The sequence below is a fragment of the Enhydra lutris genome, unplaced genomic scaffold (genome assembly GCF_002288905.1).
Source record: "Enhydra lutris kenyoni isolate GAN:26980312 unplaced genomic scaffold, ASM228890v2 scaffoldscaffold69, whole genome shotgun sequence".
Taxonomy (NCBI): Eukaryota; Metazoa; Chordata; class Mammalia; order Carnivora; family Mustelidae; genus Enhydra; species Enhydra lutris.
In genome coordinates this window covers 2,712,939-2,736,931 of record NW_019154153.1, presented here as the reverse complement: position 1 = coordinate 2,736,931, position 23,993 = coordinate 2,712,939, and the positions used below count along the sequence as shown (strand labels likewise).

At 37.2% G+C, this 23,993-nt stretch overlaps 1 protein-coding gene across 2 annotated transcripts in view; it reads left to right on the top strand.

Annotated features, from left to right (window-relative positions):
• The window catches only part of LOC111159681 (ELKS/RAB6-interacting/CAST family member 1), a 510,890-nt gene that overhangs the window by 123,376 nt on the left and 363,521 nt on the right, over nucleotides 1-23,993 (top strand). For both annotated transcript variants that reach the window (XM_022522253.1, XM_022522254.1), the window contains 3 exons: nucleotides 10,256-10,393; nucleotides 12,154-12,294; nucleotides 13,267-13,407. In XM_022522253.1, coding sequence (XP_022377961.1) covers nucleotides 10,256-10,393; nucleotides 12,154-12,294; nucleotides 13,267-13,407 — 420 coding nt within the window. The remainder of the gene's footprint in view (nucleotides 1-10,255; nucleotides 10,394-12,153; nucleotides 12,295-13,266; nucleotides 13,408-23,993) is intronic.

Here is a 23,993-nt window from a genome sequence, read left to right as displayed (position 1 = left end):
TCTGTGGGTTATCTTTTCATTTACTTGATAGCATCCTCTGGTGCACAGTATTTTATTTATTTATTTATTTTTAGATTTTATTTATTTATTTGACAGAGATCACAAGTAGGCAGAGAGGCAGGCAGAGAGAGAGGTGGGGGAAGAAGGCTCCCCTCTGAGCTGAGAGCCCATTGCGGGGCTCCATCCCAGCACCCTGAGATCATGACCTGAGCTGAATGCAGAGGCTTTAACCCACTGAGCCACCCAGGCGCCCCTGCGCGAGAGTTTTAAATTTTGATCAGGGCCAATTTATCTTTTTTTTCCTTTGTTGCTTTTGCTTTTGGTGTCATGTCAAATAAACACATTGCCTAATTGAAGGTCACAAAGATTTCCTCCCACATTTTCTTCTATGAGTTTTGTAGTTTTAGATTTTTGTATTTAGGTCTTTGATCCATTCTAAGTTAATTTTTGGTGTAAGGTAGGGGGCAACTTCATTATTTTATAGGTGGGTATCCAGTTGTCCCAGCACCATTTGTTGAAAAGACAAATCTTTTCTCATCGAATGGTCTTAGGACTCTTGTTAAAACTCAGTTGCTTATGGACATGTGTGCTCATTTCTGAACTCTTAATTCTAGTCCATTGATATATATGCCTCTCCATGTGTCGTACTACCCTGTCTTTTTTATTTTTTTTTAGAGATTTTATTTATTTATTTGACAGAGAGAGATCACAAGTAGGCAGAGAGGCAGGCAGAGAGAGATGGGGAAGTTGGCTGCCTACTGAGCAGAAAGCCTGATGTGGGGCTCAATCCCAGGACCCTGGATCATGACCTGAGCTGAAGGCAGAGGCTTTAACCCACTGAGCCACCCAGGCGCCCCTGTACTACCCTGTCTTGATCACCGTAGATTTTTATAGGTTTGGATATTGGGAAATTATCTACCTTTTTTCATTTTCAAGGTTTTTTTGTGGGGGTAGGATGGGTCTCTTATAATTCCATATGAATTTTGAGATCAGTGTGTGCATTTCTGTAAAAAAGGCATTTAGAATTCTGGTAGGGATTGTGTTGAACCTGTTCATCAATTTGGGGAGTATTGCCATATTAACAATATCAAGTTTTTCAGTTGATGGACATGGGGTGTCTTTCGCCTTCTTTAGGTTGTCATTAATTTCCTTTATCAGTGTTTTGTAGTTTTCAATTGATAAGTCTCGAACTTCTTTACATTTATTCCTGAATATTTTATTCTTTTTGATGCTATTGTAAATGGAATTTTCTTCATTTCATTTTCAGATTATTAATTTTTTATAATTAGATATATACAACTGATTTTTTTGTATACTGATTTTGTATTTTGCAACTTTGCTATACTTGTTTATTAGCTTCTAATAGTGTTTGAGTGGATTTTTAAGTATTCTGTATATACGATCATGCCATCTGCAAAGAGATAGTTGTACTTCTTCTTTTCCAGTGTGGCTGTCTTTTATTATTATTATTTTTCTTCCCTAATTGCTATTCCGAAATGTCCGGTACAGTGATGAATAGAGGTAGTGAAAGCCTATATCCTTATCTTTTACTTAAAGTTTTTTTTAATTTTAATTTTAAGAGACCTGTACAACCAGCAGGGGGTTGAGTGAGACCAAAACTTGCATGCTCTACTAGCCAGGCACTGCCCCCCCCCCCACCATTTTGTTCTTTCTCTTAGGAGAAGGGCTTTCATTTTTCACCATTAAATGTGATGTTAAGTGTGGATTTTTCATAGATACCCTTTATCAAGTTGAGGAAGTTTCCTTTTGTTCCTAGTTTATTGAGTGTTTTTATCATGAAAAGGTGTTGTACTTTGTCAAATGGCTTTTCTAGATTTATTGAGATGATCATGTGATTTTTATTCTTTATTCTATTAATATGGTACATTATATTGATTGATTTTTTTGTATGTTGAACCAACCTTGCATTCCTCGGGTAAGGATGAGTGTTTTTACATAGCCTTGCAGTTTTCATCTGGAGGAATGTGGAAGCTTGTTCTATCAACATTAGCATCTTGGCAATAGGAACATACCTGAGAGAACATAGGCTTTGGATAAATACCTTATTTTTTATTTTCTTTTTTTAAAGGTTTTATTTATTTCACAGAGAGAGACAGAGAGGAGTGTAAGTAAGGGGAATGGGAGAGGGAGAAGCAGGCTTCCCCCTGAGGGAGCCCAATGTGGAGCTCAATCCCAGGACCCTGGGAGCATGACCTGAGCCAAAGGCAGACAATGACTGAGCCACCCAGGTGCCCCTAAATGCCTTATTTTTAAGTGCTAAGGTATAATATAAGTAAGAACCATTCTGAGACTTATATTGTAATGCTTATACAATAGAGAAGTAGTTTTGACCCTTATTAAAATATCATTTCCTTGGATTTTAAACTATGTTTGAATAATTAGTAAGTAACTTGAGAATTTTACATTTATCTGGATCCATTTTCTATTGATAGAATGCCATATAAATATTCTGAGTCTTGCAAGTTCTAGTTCAGAGTGCTCTGATTTCTGCTTTTATTGAGCACACATTTTAAACTTGAAAATGGTAATTAGCAAGCAAATATGAAAGGGTCAGATCCCTATTGTGATAAAGGTTGTTCTGAGAGGTCTCTCAGGAGACCTCATAGCAGGAAATTGTTAGAGTAATAAATACATAGATAAGTATCTGGAAAGGGACAAAGGATTAAAAAAATTACGGATCAAAGTTTTGAAGTACAGTCAGTATTTTCTTCTGCTTAAAAACTGCTTCTAATTTGACATGAATTAACTTGCATTGCATTCTCACCTGTGGGAATGGCCATTTGGATAAATGCCCAGGTACCTGTCAACTCTGGTTACGAAGTTGAAATAATTAGCCACCTGAAGAAGTTATTAAATCAAACTTCGATGGAGTAGCTTTTCCACTGTTTCTTCTTTCTGCTACACCAGTATGTGCCCCCTAACCAGAAAATAGCTTCAAATGTCAGACATGTATTTTGTCTTTATCTGTTTCATTTTCCTGTAATTGCTAGACCTAGTTGCTTTTTTCTCCTAACCCTTTTTTTCCTAGAGGAATTTTTTTGGATTAGAAAATTCAGGGGTGCCTGGGTGGCTCAGTCAGTTAAGCATCTGCCTTCAGCTCAGGTTATGATCCCCAGGTTCCTGAGATTGAGCCCCCCCATTGGGCTCCCTGCTCAGCGGGAGGCTGCTTCTCACTTTCCCTCTGCTGCTCCCTGTGCCTATGTGCTCGCTCTGTCAGATGAATCAATAATATCTTTAAAAAAAAGAAATTCTTCCAAATCTACCATGGAAAATATACTAAAGTTGATAAGATCCTTAGGTTTCTGTTATATATAGACAAAGGACTGTTGTTTGGATCCATTCTCTCTGTGTCTTACCCAGGCCAGACTCTTATTTTAGACACAGTGAATTTGGTAACACAGTATTTTTATAAAATAGCTAAGTGAGCAATTTTCAGTGAAGTGGCTGTTGATTTTAAATGACATTCTGGGTATTTGAAAAGAATGCCACTGATGAATGATATTTAACTCCCCCTACCCTTTTGACAATCTGATGAAAACTGTGGGCTCTTTCCATATAAAAATGTATATAGCTCATTTATGTGGACTTGGACATCATACACCCTGCTGTCCGTGAACTTCTGATTAAAAATGAAACAAAAATTATTTGTTTCACCGTCTGTGAAACAAGTTTGGAAGAAGGGTCCCTGGGTTTTACAAAGCCATTAAATTATGTGTGTGGTTCAAATACAAGATACCTTGTTCAAATACAAACAATTTCATGTTAACTATAATTTAACTACAAAGTGTATAGCTGCTGGGTATAATGGATACTATGATGAGTGACACAGACTGCGTCTTCCACCACCACCCCTCTCCCACCCCGCCAGGGGGTTGAGGATGTATTGGCCCAAATGCTGGAAGTGCTGTTGACATAGTCCTTAGTTGTTAGTTCCTGTGGAGATTGCCTGGGTGAGAGACCTCCCTTGCATAAGAGCATACCGTTTTCCTTTGAAATCCCAATAATTGATCTCTATAGGATACAGGGGATTGAATTCATTGCCCTGACTTGAGACAGCTCTTAAAGATCATCCTGATTCAGAGCTCCTCAAGGATTTGTCTGCATCCTTTGGAACTTGGTGGCAGCTGAATTTTTCCCTCTGCACAATCCTGTTCTACCCTCCCTCCTTCTTTTCCACTAGTAGTGATCCCAAAAGCACCCTTTAATATACTTCTTGCATAGTAAAATCTGTCTCAAGGTCTGCTTCCTGAGAAACCCAGCCTTGTCACACTAGTATTGAGTAGTAGTACAAGTTAGCTTTACTTCAGACCATAAAATTAGGCTTGGCTGAAATAAAAGTTTAGTGAGATGAACTTGAATTTAGACTCAAAATACGTGAAGCATCTCAGTATTACTTTTAGCCTTATATTTTCAGTGGTTTTTGGAAAGCTGAGCTTCTTTGAATTCATTAGTGGTTTCCCAGTCTTATTTTAGCTTTGCAGAACCCCCCCAAAGTCTCTAACAGCTTGGTTTGTTTGGTCCCACAACATGAACCTGTGAAAGGTACACGTTACATGAAGGGTTACTTACATGTCCTGCAGAAATCCCTGGAGATTTCCCATGTTGATAAGTACATATGATAAGAGAACTCCTCTTGTCATGATCCTAGTCATGTTACTTATCACAAATCCTAAGATTTCTTTCTTAGATAGTATTTAGAAAATTCTTGCTTTTGTCATTCTTATTGAAATGATGTATAGGTCTATTCTAGTATTAGAAAAAGATGGAAAACCTTTAACCAGGAAAATTCTATGTGAAACTAAGTTTTTCCTTCCTTCAAATTGTTAAATGCTGTACATACTTTTTGATAACTTTTCTTTTTCATGTAATACTATATGATAAACAAGTTTCCATATCCTCAGTTAATGAACTGTATATGGTTGCATAATATTCCATCCAGTAGATAGACCATGTGTAACTTAGCTAGCCACCTGTTGTTATGTCTTTGATTTTTCTCAACTTGGTTGATGTTAATAGGTAGCAATAATCATGGTTGCTTTTTCTTTGAAGCTAAGCCTAGTACGTCTGTTTTAATTAATTAATTAAAAATACTAAATGTACTAAACTAAATGAACAGTACTAAACGTACTGAACCTTTAAATATAAGACTGTTCTATCTTGATAGTCGTTGCTATTGTGCAACTTAAAGGGTTACCATTCATACAGATGATATAAGTTATGTTCCTAAGTGCAGTGTCACCATCATCTCCGCCTCCAAAGGATTGCTGTTGTGAATTTGTAGATCTTCTTTGTTTGATTTTAGCACCAGAAGGTCAGGCAAATTTTTATGTATGCCTGCCAGATAAAAAAGTTATTTGAGATATTTATAGAATTGTCTATCAAGCATACCTTGACTTACAATGTCCTTTGGTCTCCCCAGGTTTTGCTTCAGATTACCCATTGATTTTAATGCAGGTGGTCCCTAGTTCTATTATCTGTCCCATAAGCAAGTTTATCAAACAACTTACTTTCCCTCTCAGCAATTTATAAAATCTGTCAGGAGCAGTGGACTCCGAGTGTCTTTTTCTAAAGGTCTTACCTACACTTTCTGTATTGTTCAAATTAAATAGTTTTTAAGATAAAATATAGTGGTGCTCTGATGAAGTTTATTACTTGTTAAATGTTCTTGTCTTCCCCCTAAGAATGCAGTTGTATTTATAATTGAAAGGAATATTAGTGTTCTTTTTTTAAAGATTTTATTTATTTGAGAGAGAGCATGAGTGAGAGAGCAGAAGCAGGAGGGAGGGATATAGAGAGAGACAGACTCACCGCTGAGCAGGGAGTCTGCTCTGGGACTCTAGGACCCTGGGAAGCAGATGTTTAACCAACTGAGCCACCCAGGCGCCCCTATTCTTCTGTTTTATAGTAAAGTAATTAGAAAGATCAAGTAATTTGCCCAAGATGACATAGCCAGCTAGTTTTTCATTACAATAATCCACTCCATGACTTACATGGTAAGAGAATAGCACAGTTGAGAAGGAAACTCAACCAAAGAAATAACTGGTTACCAACCAGAATCCTTGCTGGGCTTATTAAAGACCATAAACAGTAATTGCCAATATAGGTATGAAAGCTTTTCACAACCTAAACTGAGTTTAACACATTGGGTTAGAGTTTCTTATGATTTTGTTGTTCTTATGTCATCTCATAACTGGAAACATATGATTGGACAAGTAATACTTTTTTTCTCTTTCCTTCCTTTTTCTTTCTTTCTTTCTTTTTTTTTATTTGACAGACAGAGATCACAAGTAGGCAGAGAGGCAGGCAGAGAGAGAGGAGGAAGCAGGCTCCCTGCTGAGCAGAGAGCCCGATGCGGGGCTCGATCCCAGGACCCTGGGATCATGACCTGAGCCTAAGGCAGAGGCTTTAACCCACTGAGCCACCCAGGCGCCCCCCTTCCTTCCTTTTTTTCTTTCTCTCTCTTTCTCTTTTTTAAAAGATTTTATATATTTATTTATTTGACACAGAGAGAGAGAGAGAGACAGAGAGACAGAGAGAGAGAGCATATAAGTAAGGGGAACAGTAGAGGGGAGGGAGAAGCAGACTCTCTGCTGAGCTGGGAGCCTGATGCGGGCTCGATTCCAGAACCCCAGGATCATGACCTGAGCCAGAGGCAGTTGCTTAACCAATGAGCCACCCTGGTGCCCCTGGACAAATAATATTTAAAGGCCAATATAAATAGTCTGGGCAGAAACTCATTTTGGTAAATTATAATTGTGCGTAGTTGGGTTTTTTTGCCAGAGCATAGGGTAGTAGATAAACAGTTATCTAGAAATTAGGGGACTTAGCAAATTTTTCCTTTTTCTATTTTATTAATTACCGTAGTTCTCTTTTGCCCCTGATTACGGAGAGTTCATGCAGACTATACTTCTGCCATTGATATTGGAAGATACCGTTAACAAAGTAGGTAAAGGTCAGAGCCTCTCTGTAATTTGCTCCACATAATAAGTTGATGCTGATGACTGCTTAGAACAACTGTGGATACATCATCAAAAAATATTATTTAAATGATGTTTAAAGTAGCTAGGTGATTGCAGGAAGTGTTTTGGGATTCCTTGTCCTTAGAACTATATCCTAGAGGAAGTCTCTTTTACCTTTACTCAGTGATTAGAACCTCAAAGGCAGAGTAATCAGTTCCACTTGACTAGGAATAAATCACCCACATTGAAACATGATAGTTCCTGACAACTGGCAAGGCTGATAAAAACCAAAACAAAAGATGTCAAAAAAAATCTGTGCCAATATGGAATTGGTATGCAGCTTTGATGAATTCACATGTAGCATGCATTTGGCATTAGTCTTGCTATGGTTTCATACATTTTTCTCTCTTTGTAAAATAAAAATTATACGAGGAGAAAAAGGCTTTATATAATATAATAATTATGTTGTTTCTATTTTTTTTTAACAACCCAGTTATCAGAGCTATACTATGATTAGAGAAGGAAATGTCATCTTTCTGTAAATAGTTATTTAAAAAAAAATCTTGAATTCTGAGTTCTGTTCTGTGGTAATAAACTGTATATGTAAACCTGGTTGATTCCCCTCCTCCCTATTTATCATCAGGGACATAGACATAGAGAATAAGCACCAATTTCTTTGATCTCTACAAAATTATACTCATGCAGAAGTTGAATATACACTAATAGGTACTTCATGATCTCTTTCTGTGTCAGGTGGGGTTTATGGAAAGTAGGAAAAAAGCCCATAGGATTATAAAATATGTCATTTTCTGTAGCAGTCATTAATTTTCCATATGATAAAACAAGTAAGTGAAGGAAAATCTTTTTTTTTTTTTTTTAATAAACATATAATGTATTTTTATCCCCAGGGGTACAGGTCTGTGATTCGCCAGGTTTACACACTTCACAGCACTCACCATAGCACATACCCTCCCCAATGTCCATAATCCCACCCCCCCAACCCCCCTCCCCCCATTAACCCTCAGTTTGTTTTGTGAGATTAAGAGTCACGTATGGTTTGTCTCCCTCCCAATCCCATCTTGTTTCATTTATTCTTCTCCTACCCCCTTAACCCCCCATGTTGCATCTCCTCTCCCTCATATCAGGGAGATCATATGATAGTTGTCTTTCTCCGATTGACTTATTTCGCTAAGCATGATACCCTCTAGTTCCATCCACGTCGTCGCAAATGGCAAGATTTCATTTCTTTTGATGGCTGCATAGTATTCCATTGTGTATATATACCACATCTTCTTTATCCATTCGTCTGTTGATGGACATCTAGGTTCTTTCCATAGTTTGTCTATTTTTAACTTTTTGAGGAACCTTCATACTGTTGTCCAGAGTGGCTGCACCAGTTTGCATTCCCACCAACAGTGTAAGAGGGTTTCCCTTTTTCTGCATCTGCTGTTTTTATGTTGTTAATTTTAGCCACTCTGACAGGTGTAAGGTGGTATCCTATTGTTTCGATTTGTAGTTCCCTGATGATGAGTGATATTGAGCGCCTTTTTATGTGTCTCTTAGCCAGTATCTAGACTTCTTTTGTTGTTCCATTCTTGGCAGGAGTTTATGTGTATGCCTAAATACAGTTTCTAGAAGTCTAAGCTTATATATTATTCATATACTGATTAATGAACTGATACTTATTATACACCTAGTGTGTGCCACATATGAGGGGCAGGATCCAGTCTACTTGTAGAGACATGTATCAAAGAATTACAATATGGTCAGGGATTAGTGTTATAATGTAGATGAGATAAATAGAGATAAAGGTGGTAAACATATAGATAGATGAAAGAATGGAGAGAGTCTGTGTATGTATATGTAACATGTATATGTGTGATTGAGTATAAAGAGCATTTTATTCTCAAGGAGATCTTTTCAAAGGAGGTAATATTTATGTTGCTTTTTGAAAACCATGTAAAATATACCAGCTCGCTCTAGTATTAGTTTAAGAGTGGACTAATTTATATCTCTGCTTGATTTTTCTCTATAGTACTTATCCCTAGCTTAACATACTGTGTTTATTTCATTCATTTAATGTCTGCTGTACTAGGATGTTACCTCTTTGAGGATAGGGATATTTGTCTGTTTTGATTACTTCTATATTCTCAACACTGAGAAAAGTTTCTGGCACATAGCAAGAGCTCAAGTATGTGTTGAATGAATGAATGAAGTTTGTGAGATCTACAGTAATTGCCTTATTTTCTTTTAGTTTATTAAGACTATCTCGCTACAATTCCTTCATGTTTTTTTTCTCAGTGTTTTTCATTATATGTACTTTAACCTCCCACGATAACATCCTGTCTCTATAATGTTTCTCAAACCAACCCCTTTTTTTCCATCTCTCTTAGCTCATTTAATCTTCAGTATCTCTTGGGGGATTGATAAACTATAATAATTTTCCATGTCTCTATACAAGTCCCCTTAAATTTTTTTCTCCAGAACCATCAGAATTATCTGTCTAAAATGCAGAACTTACCAGATCATTTCTTTGCTTAAAAATACCTAATGGTTCCCATCTGTCTAGAATAAAATTTGTGCTCTTTAGATTGCACACAGGACCATCCATAGCTTGGATTCAGCTACATAATGGTGAGTTCTCTTACCATCTTATAATAAAACACGGTCTATTCACTTTTCTTTGTACCCACTAGTGCCTTGCAATATAATAAAGAATTTGGTAAATACCTCCTTGAGTAAATGAATGCATATAGATGTGTATGAAGGAATGAATATCTACAATAAGGAATTTCGTTGAAAATGTTTCATGTTTAGATAAAAGGTGATATAAAATATATTTTTACACTAGCATTTAAGAACAGTTTTTCTTTATAGAGCTGATTTGTCTTTCTTAATATCTTGCTCTAATCCTCAATTCACTGTGAAGTGATTTACAGTGTCATTATTGAAGTTATCCCATTTCTCTTGTCTTTCCTATCTTTCCACTCTCAATCCCATCTCTAAATGTTGGCTCTTTTCTCTCTAGGTACTTTCCTTATTTTTTGAGAGATTTATATATATGCATATATGTCCATAGCTACATCTTTGTCTTTTCTGTGTTCTGGCTCTAAATTCTGTCTTTTAAATTTTGCATTCAGTTTGGATACCCTTAGTATTAAATTATTTCTGTGGAACACACATTCAGAGACAACCCTGATCTATTTCCAATGTAAAATGATTTTTATTGTGACTATTGGTATTTCTCTTAATTTCCTTTTTCTCCCCACACATAGATTGAAAATCTTCAAGAGCAACTTAGAGATAAGGAAAAGCAAATGAGCAGCTTGAAAGAACGGGTCAAATCCTTGCAGGCTGACACTACCAACACCGACACTGCCTTGACAACTTTGGAGGAGGCCCTTGCAGAGAAAGTGAGTAACTGGTTTGGACCCTTTGTAGACACATTTGCTCTTCTTATTAATGTTAAATTTCTCTAGTAATGAGACTTGGATTTAAAAGGCAGAAGAAATCCCTTAGGGCAAAAGAGAAAAGAGTTTTCTGTACTATTGCTGTTGTAGATAGTATAAACGGATAGAAAAGCCATTTTGTTTTTGTCAACTTAAGCATCTGTTGCTAGGTAAGATGGATTTCGCACTGGAGGGTAGTGGCTGGAAGTTTTCCCCTCTCCTTTCCTTCTTCTTTCCTTCCTCTTTTTTCTTCTTTTCTTTAATAGATATATTAAATATCTATTAATGTAAATATTAAATATTAATAGAGAGGGGGTAGGGGCAGAGGGAGAGGGAGAAATAAACTCAAGCTGAGCTAGGAGCCTGATGGAGGGCTCCATCTCACCCTCCTGAGATCATAACCAGAGCAGAAACCAAGAGTCAGACTCTTAACCAGTTGTGCCACCCAGGCGCCCGCAGTGGCTGAAATTTCTAAAGACTAAGCCATAAGTTCCCACATACTGTCTCCTGAACGAAAAGAAAAGTACTTTTTATTTATCTCATCTGTTAGAATGTGGGGATGTGGAAATATCAGACATTGACCATTAGGAAGCAGTATATAATTAATTCTCCTTTACTGTACCATGGTGGTACCTAATAAAATCTGGGATTTTAGTTATTAACAGAAACACACTTGTTGTTTTTCTAGTATTGACCTAGCTACTTCATTTTGCGTTTATGAGCAAACCTAATTTTTCAGGAATGGTTGACATAATAAAGAAGTGGCCAAGCCAGTTAGGTGTTAATGTCTTAGAAGGAGGTTTAAGGAATCTTGGTGGGGCATTGTAATTGGATTTTTTTAAAGGAATAGGGTCACTGTTCCTTAAGTCTCTTGGACTCACAATGTTTCAGGCTGTGTGCCAGGGATCAAGACTTGATCCCTGGATATAGTCAGAAATAATAACCAGAAATATACTTAAATTGCTTCAACTTTCAGACTTACCAAGTATCTGTTGACAGAAGTTTTAATGGACTGTCCCCCCACCCTTTTTAAAAAAAGATTATTTATTTGAGAGAGAGATAGAGAGAAAACCGAGAAAGCAGGGGGAGGGTGAGGGTGAGAGGGACAGAAGGAGAGGGACAAGCAGTCTCCCCACTGAGCAGGGAGCCCAATGTGGGACTGGATCCCAGGACCCTGGGATCATTACCTGCGCTGACGGCAGACACTTAATTGACTGAGCCACCCAGGTGCCCCATCTTCCCCCCCCGCCCCTTTTTTATGCTTTAATTCAACATATCATATTCTCCCAAATCTCTTCCCTTTTTGGTATGCAAATTGTGAGTTGTTTCCATTGTCTGTGGGCAACATGTGAGTTATATATAAAAAATATGTGTTACTTATCACTCTTAGGTTTGTGTGTGTGTGTGTGTGTGTGTGTGTGTTAACTTTTTGTTATTGGGAATTGAATAAAGGGGATTTTTCCAAAAGGTTACTTTAAGGACTTCTAATACTATTTGAGATTATAGGAAAAGGAACCTAGGGGAATCAAAAGCAAAGCTATATCTTTGTTATTGCAAGAGAGGTAGGAAGGGTGAATTCCTTGAAAAGTTGATTATTAACAGCTTATCCCTGTCTTTTGAATGGAGCGTGAAAATGTGAAATTTTATCAGCTGAAAGCTGAATTAGGGTCATATGATATAAGTTGAAAGGAATTTTCTTACATATTGATGTGTTCTCTCATCAGGAGCGGACAATTGAACGCTTAAAGGAGCAGCGGGACAGAGATGAACGAGAGAAGCAAGAGGAAATTGATAACTACAAAAAAGATCTTAAAGACTTGAAAGAAAAAGTCAGCTTATTGCAAGGCGACCTCTCAGAAAAAGAGGTTAAGATCACCAAAATAGAATGATTTGGTTTGCTTAGTGCATTGTATGTATATGTTGTTGGTGTTTACATAATGCAGAAAAAATGTATTTGATGGAAGATTTTCCTTAATCTTCTTATAGCAGGGCTTTTCAGAAGACATTAAGGGGAATTTTGGGAAGCTTTGCAGAGACATAATAGATTGGATCATTCATTTCCTAAGTCTTTAGCTTTTTCAATATGTTATAAGTTGGTTTCTTACTCGTTAATGACATTTTTATAGATCCTAACATAACTGAAGCTATCACACATGGAAATGCTATGCTAATGTAAGAAGGGTGATGAACGAAAGTTTATGTAACGGAGGGCTTTGTATTTATAATATCTCTTAAAGTGCATCTCAGTATTGGCAGAGAAATCATAAGTAATTGCTGACTAATTAGGTTACTTAGTATATTTTGGTCTTGCTTTTGGAAGGTCCTGTTAATGTGACCCAAATAGTAAAAAATACTGCCTGTGATCATGTAATAATGCCTGAGCTTTAGGGGCACTCTTGGATTTTATTTCTAGTTATCTTTAAGACAGTTTATGGAAATTTAAGTTTCTAGTGGAACTTTCCTTTTAAAAGGGAAAGTATTTTCTATTTAAGTCAGTGTAGCTACTGCAGTAACTAGTAGTGAGTACTACTGCTAATAACTAGTTTCATTCATGGAACTTGATCTACTTCCATTTATTTTATGGGAATGGATATGTATTGATAGAACTCTTTAAATCACGGTTCAGTTGGTATTTCTTGGGAATTAAGCTTACTTTAGTTAGGACTCAAAAGCTGAAGCTGACACTGTTTTACATTTCATGAATGTTCTTGAAATGGAAGTGTCAGTATATAGTAATAAAGAGCAACTACAAGCCACCAAGATAATACATTTTAAAATTTACATTTCCATTTTGTTTATACTGAGTATTTATTCTAGACGTGTTGTGCTTCTTTCAGGCTTCACTCTTGGATCTGAAAGAGCATGCTTCTTCGCTGGCTTCCTCAGGACTGAAAAAGGACTCACGGCTTAAGACACTGGAGATTGCTTTGGAACAGAAGAAGGAGGAGTGTCTGAAAATGGAATCACAATTGAAAAAGGTTAAAGAAAATTTTTCCACTTTTCTTGCTTTGCTTTAAATAAGAACGTAGTAGAGAGCTCTGTAGTGTTTAATGTGTAATAATTTGCCAATGGTGTAATATTCCCCCATAGTTCAAAATATCATTTATACCTTCATCAGTTCTCTTAATGTTCTTGTCTTGTTTGATTTTACTACTGAGAATCCTCAAAATCTTAGAGAATTGACAGATCAGAGAAAGATTAAAAAATGCAGCCCCTTTATGGACAAAGTATAAGACAGTGTAAAAATCTTAATTTTCTGATATGTTCCTTCCATTAGCGTTAAGCCTCCTAGAAGGAGGTAATTTAGCAATGATAGTCACCCATGCTGGTAAGTATTAGGATGTGGGTCATATATTTGTTTTCCATTTCTTTGATTTTTTTCCCTCTAAGATTTATATGACAGTTTATAGTTTTATTTATTTATTTATTTATTTTTAAAGATTTTATTTATTTATTTGAGAGAGAATGAGTGAGAGAGAGCATGAGAGAGAAGGTCAGAGGGAGAAGCAGGCTCCCCAAGGAGCTGGGAGCCCGATGCGGGACTTGATCCTGGAAGTCCAGGATCATGACCTGAGCCAAAGGCAGTCACTCAACCAACTGAGCCACCCAGGCGCCCCTGACAGTTTATAGTTTTATTTTATTTTATTTTTTTTAAAGATTTTATTTATTTATTTGACAGACAGAGATCACAAGTAGGCAGAGAGGCAGGCAGAGAGAGAGGAAGGGAAGCAGTCTCCCTGCTGAGCAGAGAGCCCGATGTGGGACTTGATCCCAGGACCCTGAGATCATGACCTGAGCCGAAGGCAGCGGCCCAACCCACTGAGCCACCCAGGCGCCCCAGTTTATAGTTTTAAAAACACTTTCATATTTTTAATCTCTGAGCTGCCAACTCTGTGAGCAGTTTACAGTTACAGTTTGAGCAGTTACATTAACTGAGGCCAGTTCAGTTGGCCTCAACTATTGAGGCCAACTCAATATTAATGACTAATGAGAAGGGGTGTAGCCTAGTCTCGACACTTAAAGTCTTGTTCTCCTTCCATATATTGGGTGTATTCAACATGATACTCTTACACGTAGGGTATGTCAGAAGTAAAATCATGTTTAAAATCAATAATCACCCAGTACATTACTGTCATTACTTTAAAGTGTTACCTTTTAGGTGAAGAAAAAGAAAGAAAGAAAATCTAATATCTTAAAGTTACTCGTGAATAAGTAGGAGAATTCTATTTGTGAGATTGCAGATTTTGATTATGACCAATTCAGATTTGATGGCTGGCTATTTTTCCTCACTGAAAAGGTGGAGGTAATTTTTTATTTTATACCTGAATATCGAAGATGAAGCTGCTTATATGTATTTTATGTAATAGAGGACTATCGGGAGTGGTATTATTCATTAATATCCTAAACTCCCTTGTTCGTGACAATCCCACATTTTCTTCTGTTTGTTTATTTTTAACCTCTTTGTTACCATAGTCTCTTATATCTTGGACTTTATATTTAGGCTCATGAGAAAAATTAAAGTTATCTTTGGGTAGAGGAGGTTGATGGCTTTCCCCTACTTTGATTTATTTATTTTACTAATGGCCAATTTTCTTTTCATATTTCCCTTGTTTCATTCTGGATTATTGTTTCTTTCATTTTAATTCATTACTGATGTTTTCCTATTATACTACTTCCACAATGCCCAACTCCAGTAGGGAGGTTGTTACTTTAGTTTTCCATATGTTTCATTTGTTTTGTGCTTTTTCTCCCCTCTTTTAATTGAGCATTTTATATAATTCCATTTTCTTGTTCCTTTTAGCATATCAGTTATATTTCTTAATTCTTCTCAAGTGATTACCCTAGAGTTTGCCATATACATTTTTGACTTATCCTCCAACTTTATTGAGATATAATTAGCAACTAAAAATTGTATATATTTAAGGTGTACAACATGATTTGTGTATACATTGTGAAGTGATGACTGCAGTCAAACTAGTTAACACATTTATTACTTCATATATTACTATTTTATTTTTTTGTGTTGAGAGAACTTTTTAATACTCTTAGCAAATTTCAAGTATACAATACAGTATTAGTAAGTATGGTCACCATCCTAAATGTTAAATTCCCGGAGCTTATTGATCTTACAACTGAAAATTTGTACCCTTCCTTTGATCAGCATGTCCTCACTTTTCCACCCTCCAGCTCCTGACAACCACCATTCTATTTTGCTTCTATAAATTCCACTTTTTTAGATTCTACATATAAGTGAGATCATGTAGTATTTGTCTTTCTGTGTCTAGCTTAATTTCACTTAGCATAATGTCCCCCATATTCATTCATGTTGTCACTAATGGCAGGATTTCCTTTATTTTTATGATTAAATAATATTTCAGTATACACACACACACACATTGTATTTCCCTTATCCATTTATCTAGTGATGGACACTTAGATTCTTTCAGTATTTGGCTCTTGTGAGTAATGCTGCAATGAGCATGAGAGTGCAGGTATCTCTTTGAGATAGTGATTTCATTTCCTTTGGTTGCTGGATCACATAGTAGCTCCATTTAAGAATTTCTGAGGAGGTGTCGTCGTACTATTTTCATAATGGCTGTATGAATTTGCATTCGCACCCAACAGGGTACAAGAGTTCCTTTTTCTTTATACTCTTCCCAACTCTTATTTCTAGTCTTTTTTTTTTTTAAAGATTTTACTTATATATTGGACAGAGAGAAATCACAAGTTGGCAGAGAGGCAGGCAGAGAGAGAGGGGGAAGCAGGTTCCCTGCCAAGCGGAAAGCCCCATCTGGGGCTCGATCCCAGGACCATGAGATCGTGACCTGAGCCGAAGGCAGAGGCTTAACCCACTGAGCCACCCAGCCACCCATCTAGTCTTTTTGATGACTTTTAGACATTCTAACAGATGTTAGTTGTTATCTCACTGTAGTTTTGATTTGCATTTCCTTGATGGTTAGTGACGTTGAGCTACTACTTTTCATGTACCTCTTGGCCATTGGTCTGTCTTCTTTGGAAGAGTTATCTATCTGTTCAGGTCCTTCACCCATTTTAAGATTTTATTTATTTGACAGATCACAAATAGGCAGAGAGGCAGGCAGAGAGAGAGGAGGAAGCAGGCTCCCTGCTGAGCAGACAGCCTGATGCGGGGCTCCATCCCAGGACCCTTGGATCATGACCTGAGCCGAAGGCAGAGGCTTTAACCCACTGAGCCACCCAGACGCCCCACCTTCACCCATTTTAATGGGATTATTTATATTATTTGTATCTGTGCTATTAAGTTGTATGAGTTCCTTACATATTTTGAATACTAACCCCCTGTCAGCTATAAGGTTTACAAATATTTTCTCCCATTCCGTAGGTTGCCTTTTTATTTTGTTGATAGTTTTCTTTGCTGTATAGAAGCTTTTTAGTTGGATGCAGTCTACCTGTTTTTGCTTTTGTTTTCTGTGCTTTTGGTGTCATATCAAAAAAATAATGCTGTAAACATTTTTAATCTAAATTCATTTTCAAAAAATATTATCCCAATATATGTGTCATGCAGGTACATACAGCAGAATACTTCCAGCTCCTTCCTTCCTTTCCTGATGACACTGTTATCATTCATTTCATTTATCCATGTACAATAATCACCCAGTACATTACTGTTATTACTTGAAAGTATTACCTTTCAAGTAATTCTAGGTGAAGAATAATAAAAAGATGTAGTTTTAGCTTTATTCCTTCTCCAGTTCTCTTTTTTTATATATATGTGAGTTTCTGACCTATATAATTTATTTCTGCCTGAAAACTTCTTCTTCTTCTTCTTCTTTTTTTTTTTTTTTTTTTTGAGAGAGAGAGAGAGAGAGTGCGAAAGCACATGAGTTGGGGGGGAGCAGAGGGAGAGCAAGACTCTTAAGTAGGCTGCACTCCCAGAGCATGGCTCCATCTCACAACCCTGAGATCATGACCTGAGCCAAAATCAAGAGTCAGATGCTTAATCGACTGAACCACCCAGGTACCCTCTGAAGAATTTCTTTTAATATATTTTTGCAGGGTAGGTCTCCTGGCTATGAATTTCTTAGTTTTTATTTGTTTAAGAAAATCTCTACTTCTTGTTCACTTTTGAGAGATAACAACACTGGACATGGGTTTCTAGATTGGTGGGGTTTTTTCTGTGTAACACTTTAAAGGTTTCACTCTGCTTTCTTCTTAAGTGATTTCTGATGAGAAGTCTACTGTAGTTCTTAACATTGTTGTTCTATAGACAAGGTGTTTTTTCCCCCTCTGACTTCTTTTAAGCTTTTTTGTCTTTCATTTTCTGCATTTTTAATATGGTGTGTCTGTGTATAGATGTATAGAATTTATATTGCTTGGTGTTCTGAACTTCCTGATTTGGTGTGTATCCATAATTTTGGAAAATTCTCAGCCATTATTACTTACAGTATTTCTTCTTCTTTCTTTTCCTTTTCATATTCCAATTATGTGTATGTTGCACATTCTGAAATTGCTCCATAGTTCCTAAATGTTCTGTACTGTTCTTTTTATTATTTTTTTTCTCTTTTCATTTTATTTTGGGAAATCCCTCCCTCCCTCCCTCCCTATGTCTGTCTGTCTTTCTTCCTTCCTTCCTTCCTTTCTTTCATTAAGACTTTATTTATTTGATAGAGAGCACAAGCAGAAGGGGATGGGGCAGAGGGAGAGGGGTGAGCAAACTCCCTGCTGAGCAGGGAACCTAATGTGGGGCTCAGTCCCAGAACTCTGAGATCATGACCTGAGCTGCAGCCAGACACTCAACTGACCACCCAGGTGCCTCCATTTTGGGAAGTTTCTGTTGACTTGTCTTTAAGCTTACTGATTCTTTCTTCAACCATATCCAGTCTACTAAAGGGTCCATGAAAGGCATTAATTTTTCTTGTGTTTTTTATACCTAGAATTTCCTCTTGATTCTTTCTTAGAGTGTCCACCTCTCTGATTGTATTACCCATCTATTTTTGATATTGCCTACTTTTCCCATTAGAGACCTTAACTGTTAATCAGTTATTTTAAATTTCGTGTCTGATTAATTCCAACATCATTGTCAGATATCTGAGTCAGGTTCTTATGTTTCCTCTGTCTTTTCAGACTGTGTCTTTTCTTTTAGCACACCTTATAATTTTTTTGTTGAAAGACAGGTATGTTGTATTAGATAGTGGGTAAATAGGCCTATGTGTAAGGTTTTAATCTGGCTAGGAGTTGAGCTATATTTAATGTTTGCTGTAGCTGTAGGTGCCAGAGGCTTCAAATTCCTCTAGTATTCTCATCTCTGTTACTTAGGGTTTCTCTCTTCAGAAAGAGTTTGCATCTTGTAGCTCTTTCAGCTGTTACCCTTTGTTATTATACTGGAGCCCTATTGGTGTGGTAGTAAGATGTGGGGGAAGATAAACTTTCTATAGTCTTGTGATTAAGTCTTTGGTCTTTTATGAGCCTCTGTCCCTGGCTGTGACCTTCACAAAGGTTTTCCCCCTTAGCTAGAGGGCATAGAATGGGAGAAATGCCTATCTGCCAGGTGGGATTAAACTCTGTTAAAATCTTTGCTCCTGGAGACTCTGCGTTTCGATAGAGGATAGGTTGGGCATATTTCACAATTACTGCTGCCCATAGCCTTACCAGAACCCAAAGGGATTTATGTCACTTCTTCACTTTGAGAACCTGGTGGGGTTTCTGGATGTAAAGTCCATTAAAATAAGGTGAGTTTGCCCTAAAACTGCGGCTTCTAGGACTGCCATGCTCACTGTCATGCTCATCCACACTCAGGCTCTAGTAATTCCTCAAAGTCACCATTGAAGTGTTTCTACCAACAGCTTTGCTCTAGGTGGGTAGATCTCAACTATGACTCTTTTGATTTTGAAGATGTAGTTTGCCCTTTGACCTTAGTTCTCTGATGGGTCCCAGAAAAGTAATTGATTTTCAGTTTTTTAACTTTTTCTTGTTTTAAAAATGGTAGTGATGACTTACAGACTTTTTACATGTTGGAGCTGAAGTTGCAGCAGTTTTTCATATGGAGCAGGCCTATACATTCTTGTTTCATGAAGGTATATATGTGAATTTTGCTATTTAGAATAACATCTAAAACCTAAAATAAAAATAGAATTATTGCCTATATCTGGGAATCAACTTTAGTTTTATTAACTAACACATAAATATTTATGAAATCAGCAGGTTACCTATCTCAGGGAATTTAAGATTGTATCACAGAGGTCAAATTAACAACCTACATGGCTATTTATTTATTTATTTATTGGTGGGGTGCATATCTGTATGACTCTGGGGAGGGGTGGAGGAAGAGGGAAATAAACAGACTCCCCGCTGAGCAGGGGGCCTGATGCAGGGCTTGACCCAGGACCCTGAGATCACAACCTGAGCTGAAATCAAGAGTTGGAGGCGCAAGTGACTGAGCCACCCAGGCACCCTCAGTACACGTCTTACATAGCTTTTTTAGTTCTACTAGATGTCAAATGAACTTGACTATTTTGTATTATCAGGCCTAGGATTGTGTTGTCTTTGTTTTCTATATTAGCATCTGTTTTGTTTTGTTTTATAGCTTATTTGTAGATTTATTTATTTTTGTTTGTTTTTTTTTTTATATAGAAACTATTTTATTTTTTGTTTGTGGGAACTTTTAAGATTTACTCTCTCAGCAGTTTGCAAATTGAACAGTATTGTTAACCATAGTCACCATGTTGTGTAGTACATTCTGAGAACTTACTGTTTTATAATTGGAAGTTTATACTCTTTGACCACTTTGATCCATTTCACATACTCCTCTCCCTGCCCGGGTAACCAACCATCTGTTCTCTATTTGTCTAAGTTCAATTGTTTAGATTCCATATATAAGTGAGAGCATATAATATTTCTCTTTCTCTGACATACTTCATTTTGCCTAATACCCTGAAGCTTCATCCATGTTGTTAGAAATGGAAGGAATTCCTTCTTTTTTAATGGGTTAATAGTATTCCATTCTGTATATGTACCGTGACTTCTTTACCCATTCATCCATCAGTGGACGTTTAGGTTGACTCCTGTCTTAGCTACTATAAATAATGCTGCAATGAATATGGAAGTACAGATAATCTTTTCAATAGTGATTTTGTTTCCTTTGGATGTGTACTCTGAAGCAGAATTCCTGGATCATATGGTAGTTCTGTTTTGAACTTTTTGAGGAAGCTTCATACTGTTTTCCATTTCCACCAGTAGTGTATAAGAGTTCTCTTTTCTGTACATCCCCACCATACTTATTTCTCTTTCTCTCTCTCTTTTTTTTGGTCAAACTATTCCAAAAAATAGAGAAGGAAGGAAAACTTCCAAATTCATTCTATGAGGCCAGCATTACCCTGATACCAAAACCAGATAAAGACTCCATGAAGAAAGAGAACTACAGGCCAGTATCCCTGATGAACATGGATGCAGAAATTCTTAATAAAACACTAGCAAACCGCACAACAGTGCATTAAAAAAAACCATTCACCCAGTCAAGTAGCATTTATTCCTGGTTTGCAGGGGTGGTTCAGCATTCACAAATCAATCAATGTGATACACAACGTTAACAAAAAGAACCATATGATCAATTGAGTAGATGGAGAAAAAGCATTTGACAAAGTATAACATCCATTCATGAATAAAAAGCCTTAACAAAGTAGATCTAGAGGGAGTATACCTCAGTGTAATAAAGGCTTATACAAAAATCCTACAGCTTATATTATCCTCAGTGAGGAAAAACAGAGAGCTTTTCCTCTTCTACAGTCAGGAATAAGACATAGATGTCTACACTCACTGCAGTTCTTTAACGTACCACTGGAAGTAGTAGCTGTAGCAATCAGACAACAAAAAGAAAAAAAGGCATCCAAACTGGTAAGAAAGAAGTCAGACTTTTGCTATCTGCAGATCATGTGATAGTTCGTATAGAAAATCTGAGACTCCACGAAAAAACTGCTAGAACTGATCAATGAATTCAGTAAAGTCTCAAGGATACAAAATAAACGTTGAGAAATCTGTTGTATTTCTATACACCAATAATGAAGCAACAGAAAGAAATTAAGGAATCAGTCCTATTTATAGTTGTACCAACAACAGTTAAGATCCTTAGGAATGAACCCATGACACAAAGAAATGGGAAGACATCCCATACTTATGGATTGGAAGAGCAACTATTGTTAGAACATCTGTACTACCCAAAGCAATCTATACATTTAATGCAGTGCCTATGAAAATACCACCAGCAGGGTCACCTGGGTGGCTCAAGTGGTTAAGCATCTGCTTTCAGCTCAAGTCATGATCCCAGGGTCATGGTATTGAGCCCTACAGGGGGCTCTCGGCTCAGCAGGGAGAGGGTCTGACTCTTCCTCTCCCTTCGTCCCTCCCCACCTTTGTGGTCTTTCTCTCTCAAATAAAGAAATAAAATATTAAAAAAAAAATACCACCAGCATTTTTCACAGAACTAGAACAAACAGTCCTACAAATTGTATAGAATCATGGAAGATCGCAAATAGCCAAAGCAATCTTGAAACAGAAAAGCAAAGCTAGAGGCATCACAATTCTGGACTTCAAGTTCTATTACAAAGCTATAGTAATCAAAACAGTACGGTACTAGCACAAAAGTAGAACAGAATAGAAATGGAACAGAAATACTTCTACCTTAGGACTTTATATCCTGTATGTGTATTTCCATATTTTATGCCTTCAGCTTGGGATGATAACCTCAGAATTATTATTATTATTATTTTTTTTAGATTTTATTTATTTATTTGACAGATAGAGATCACAGGTAGGCAGCGAGACAGGCAGAGAGAGAGGAGGAAGCAGGCTCCCTGCTGAGAAGAGAGCCCGATGTGGGGCTCGATCCCAGGACCCTGGGATCATGACCTGAGCCGAAGGCAGAGACTTTAACCCACTGAGCCACCCAGGCGCTCCCTAACCTCAGAATTATTAAGGAAAGCCTTGAAATTGAACTTCTGAGTTACTAGAACTGTAAAAAGTGCTGAATTCTTTTTTTTCCTCTGGGGGGGGAATAGCTCTTTCTGGAGGATTTTGTTGTTGCAAGTTTTTAAAAATACATATTTTTATCTTATACTTTTCATTCTCTTTCTTGTTCTTTTCTTACACCATACCATTTCCTTCTATGTTTTTTTCTTCTTTTCTTACTGACACTTTCCCCCGCTTTAGGATCCTGAAATAGTATTAAGCCCCCCGTTGAGACCAGTAAGTGAGGTGACAGAGTAGTGCCAGAAAGTCCTGGTTGAGGGGCTCCTGGGTGGCTCAGTGGGTTAAGGCTTCTGCCTTCGGCTCAGGTCATGATCCCAGGATCCTGGGATCGAGCCCCGCATCGGGCTCTCTGCTCAGCAGGGAGCCTGCTTCCCTTCCTCTCTCTCTCTGCCTGCCTCTCTGCCTACTTGTGATCTCTGTCTGTCAAATAAATAAATAAAATCTTTAAAAAAAAAAAAAAAGAAAGTCCTGGTTGGTGTTTTTTCTGTATTTTGTATGAGTGGTTTTTTTACTACTTTGTAGAAAATGAACACACTTGACTTTCTCTATCCCTTCCTCAAGTAGGAACTCTAGATTTTTTAAAAATGACTCCTTTCTAAAGAATATTGGGATGAATACAAAGTGGGAAAGTTTTTATAAGATCAAAATTTTCTCCCAGGCTTGGGAAGTGTTTGCTTTTCTGCTGCTTTTGCCTTGTTCTATTCTTAAATGAGTTCATTCATTCATTAGGGCTGCCTCTCTTTCCTCTAGATTTTACTCTGTTGTGGCTTTTAACCATACCAGTTTAGGTTAGAATTTTGCTGACACATTAAAATACATGTCTGCCAGTGGAATCATTTTTTTTTTTTTTTAATATTTTATTTATTTATTTGACAGACAGTGAGAGAGGGAACACAAGCAGGGGGAGTGGAGAGGGGGAAGCAGGCATCCCGCTGAGCAGGGAGCCCGATGCGGGGCTCGATCCCAGGACCCTGGGATCATGACCTGAGCTGAAGGCAGAGGCTTAACCACTGAGCCGCCCAGGTGCCCCAGTGGAATCATTTTTAAAGGCCACTGTTAGTAACTGGATTTTCCTAACTGATTAAACCTGAAACAAAAGATGTTGGTAAAGGTTTTGGTCTTAGAAGTACAGCTTTTGCTTTGACAAAGCATTTAGCCCAATTTATGGGAACATTTCTCTTTTACTTAAGGTATTTTGCATCAGTGCTTTCTGAAGTATTTCCTAGCAATATATATGTACCCCTTTAATATATTTTTTAAAGATTTTATTTATTTATTTGACAGAGAGACAGCAAGAGAGGGAACACAAACGGGGAGTGGGAGAGGGAGAAGCAGGCTTCCCGCAGAGCAGGGTAGTCCTACATGTATGAATATGAATATTTCATTAATACATAAGCATGATTCATACATGCTTGGTAAAGCAGTATATAGGAAAAGGGAAGGGAAGTAAGGGTCAAGTGGGAATTAGAGCTCAGCCTTGACATTGGTTATAATAACATCAACAGTGAATCTCTGGCAATGCCTTTTTGAGGAAGATCAGTAACAGATGAATAGCAGTCTAATG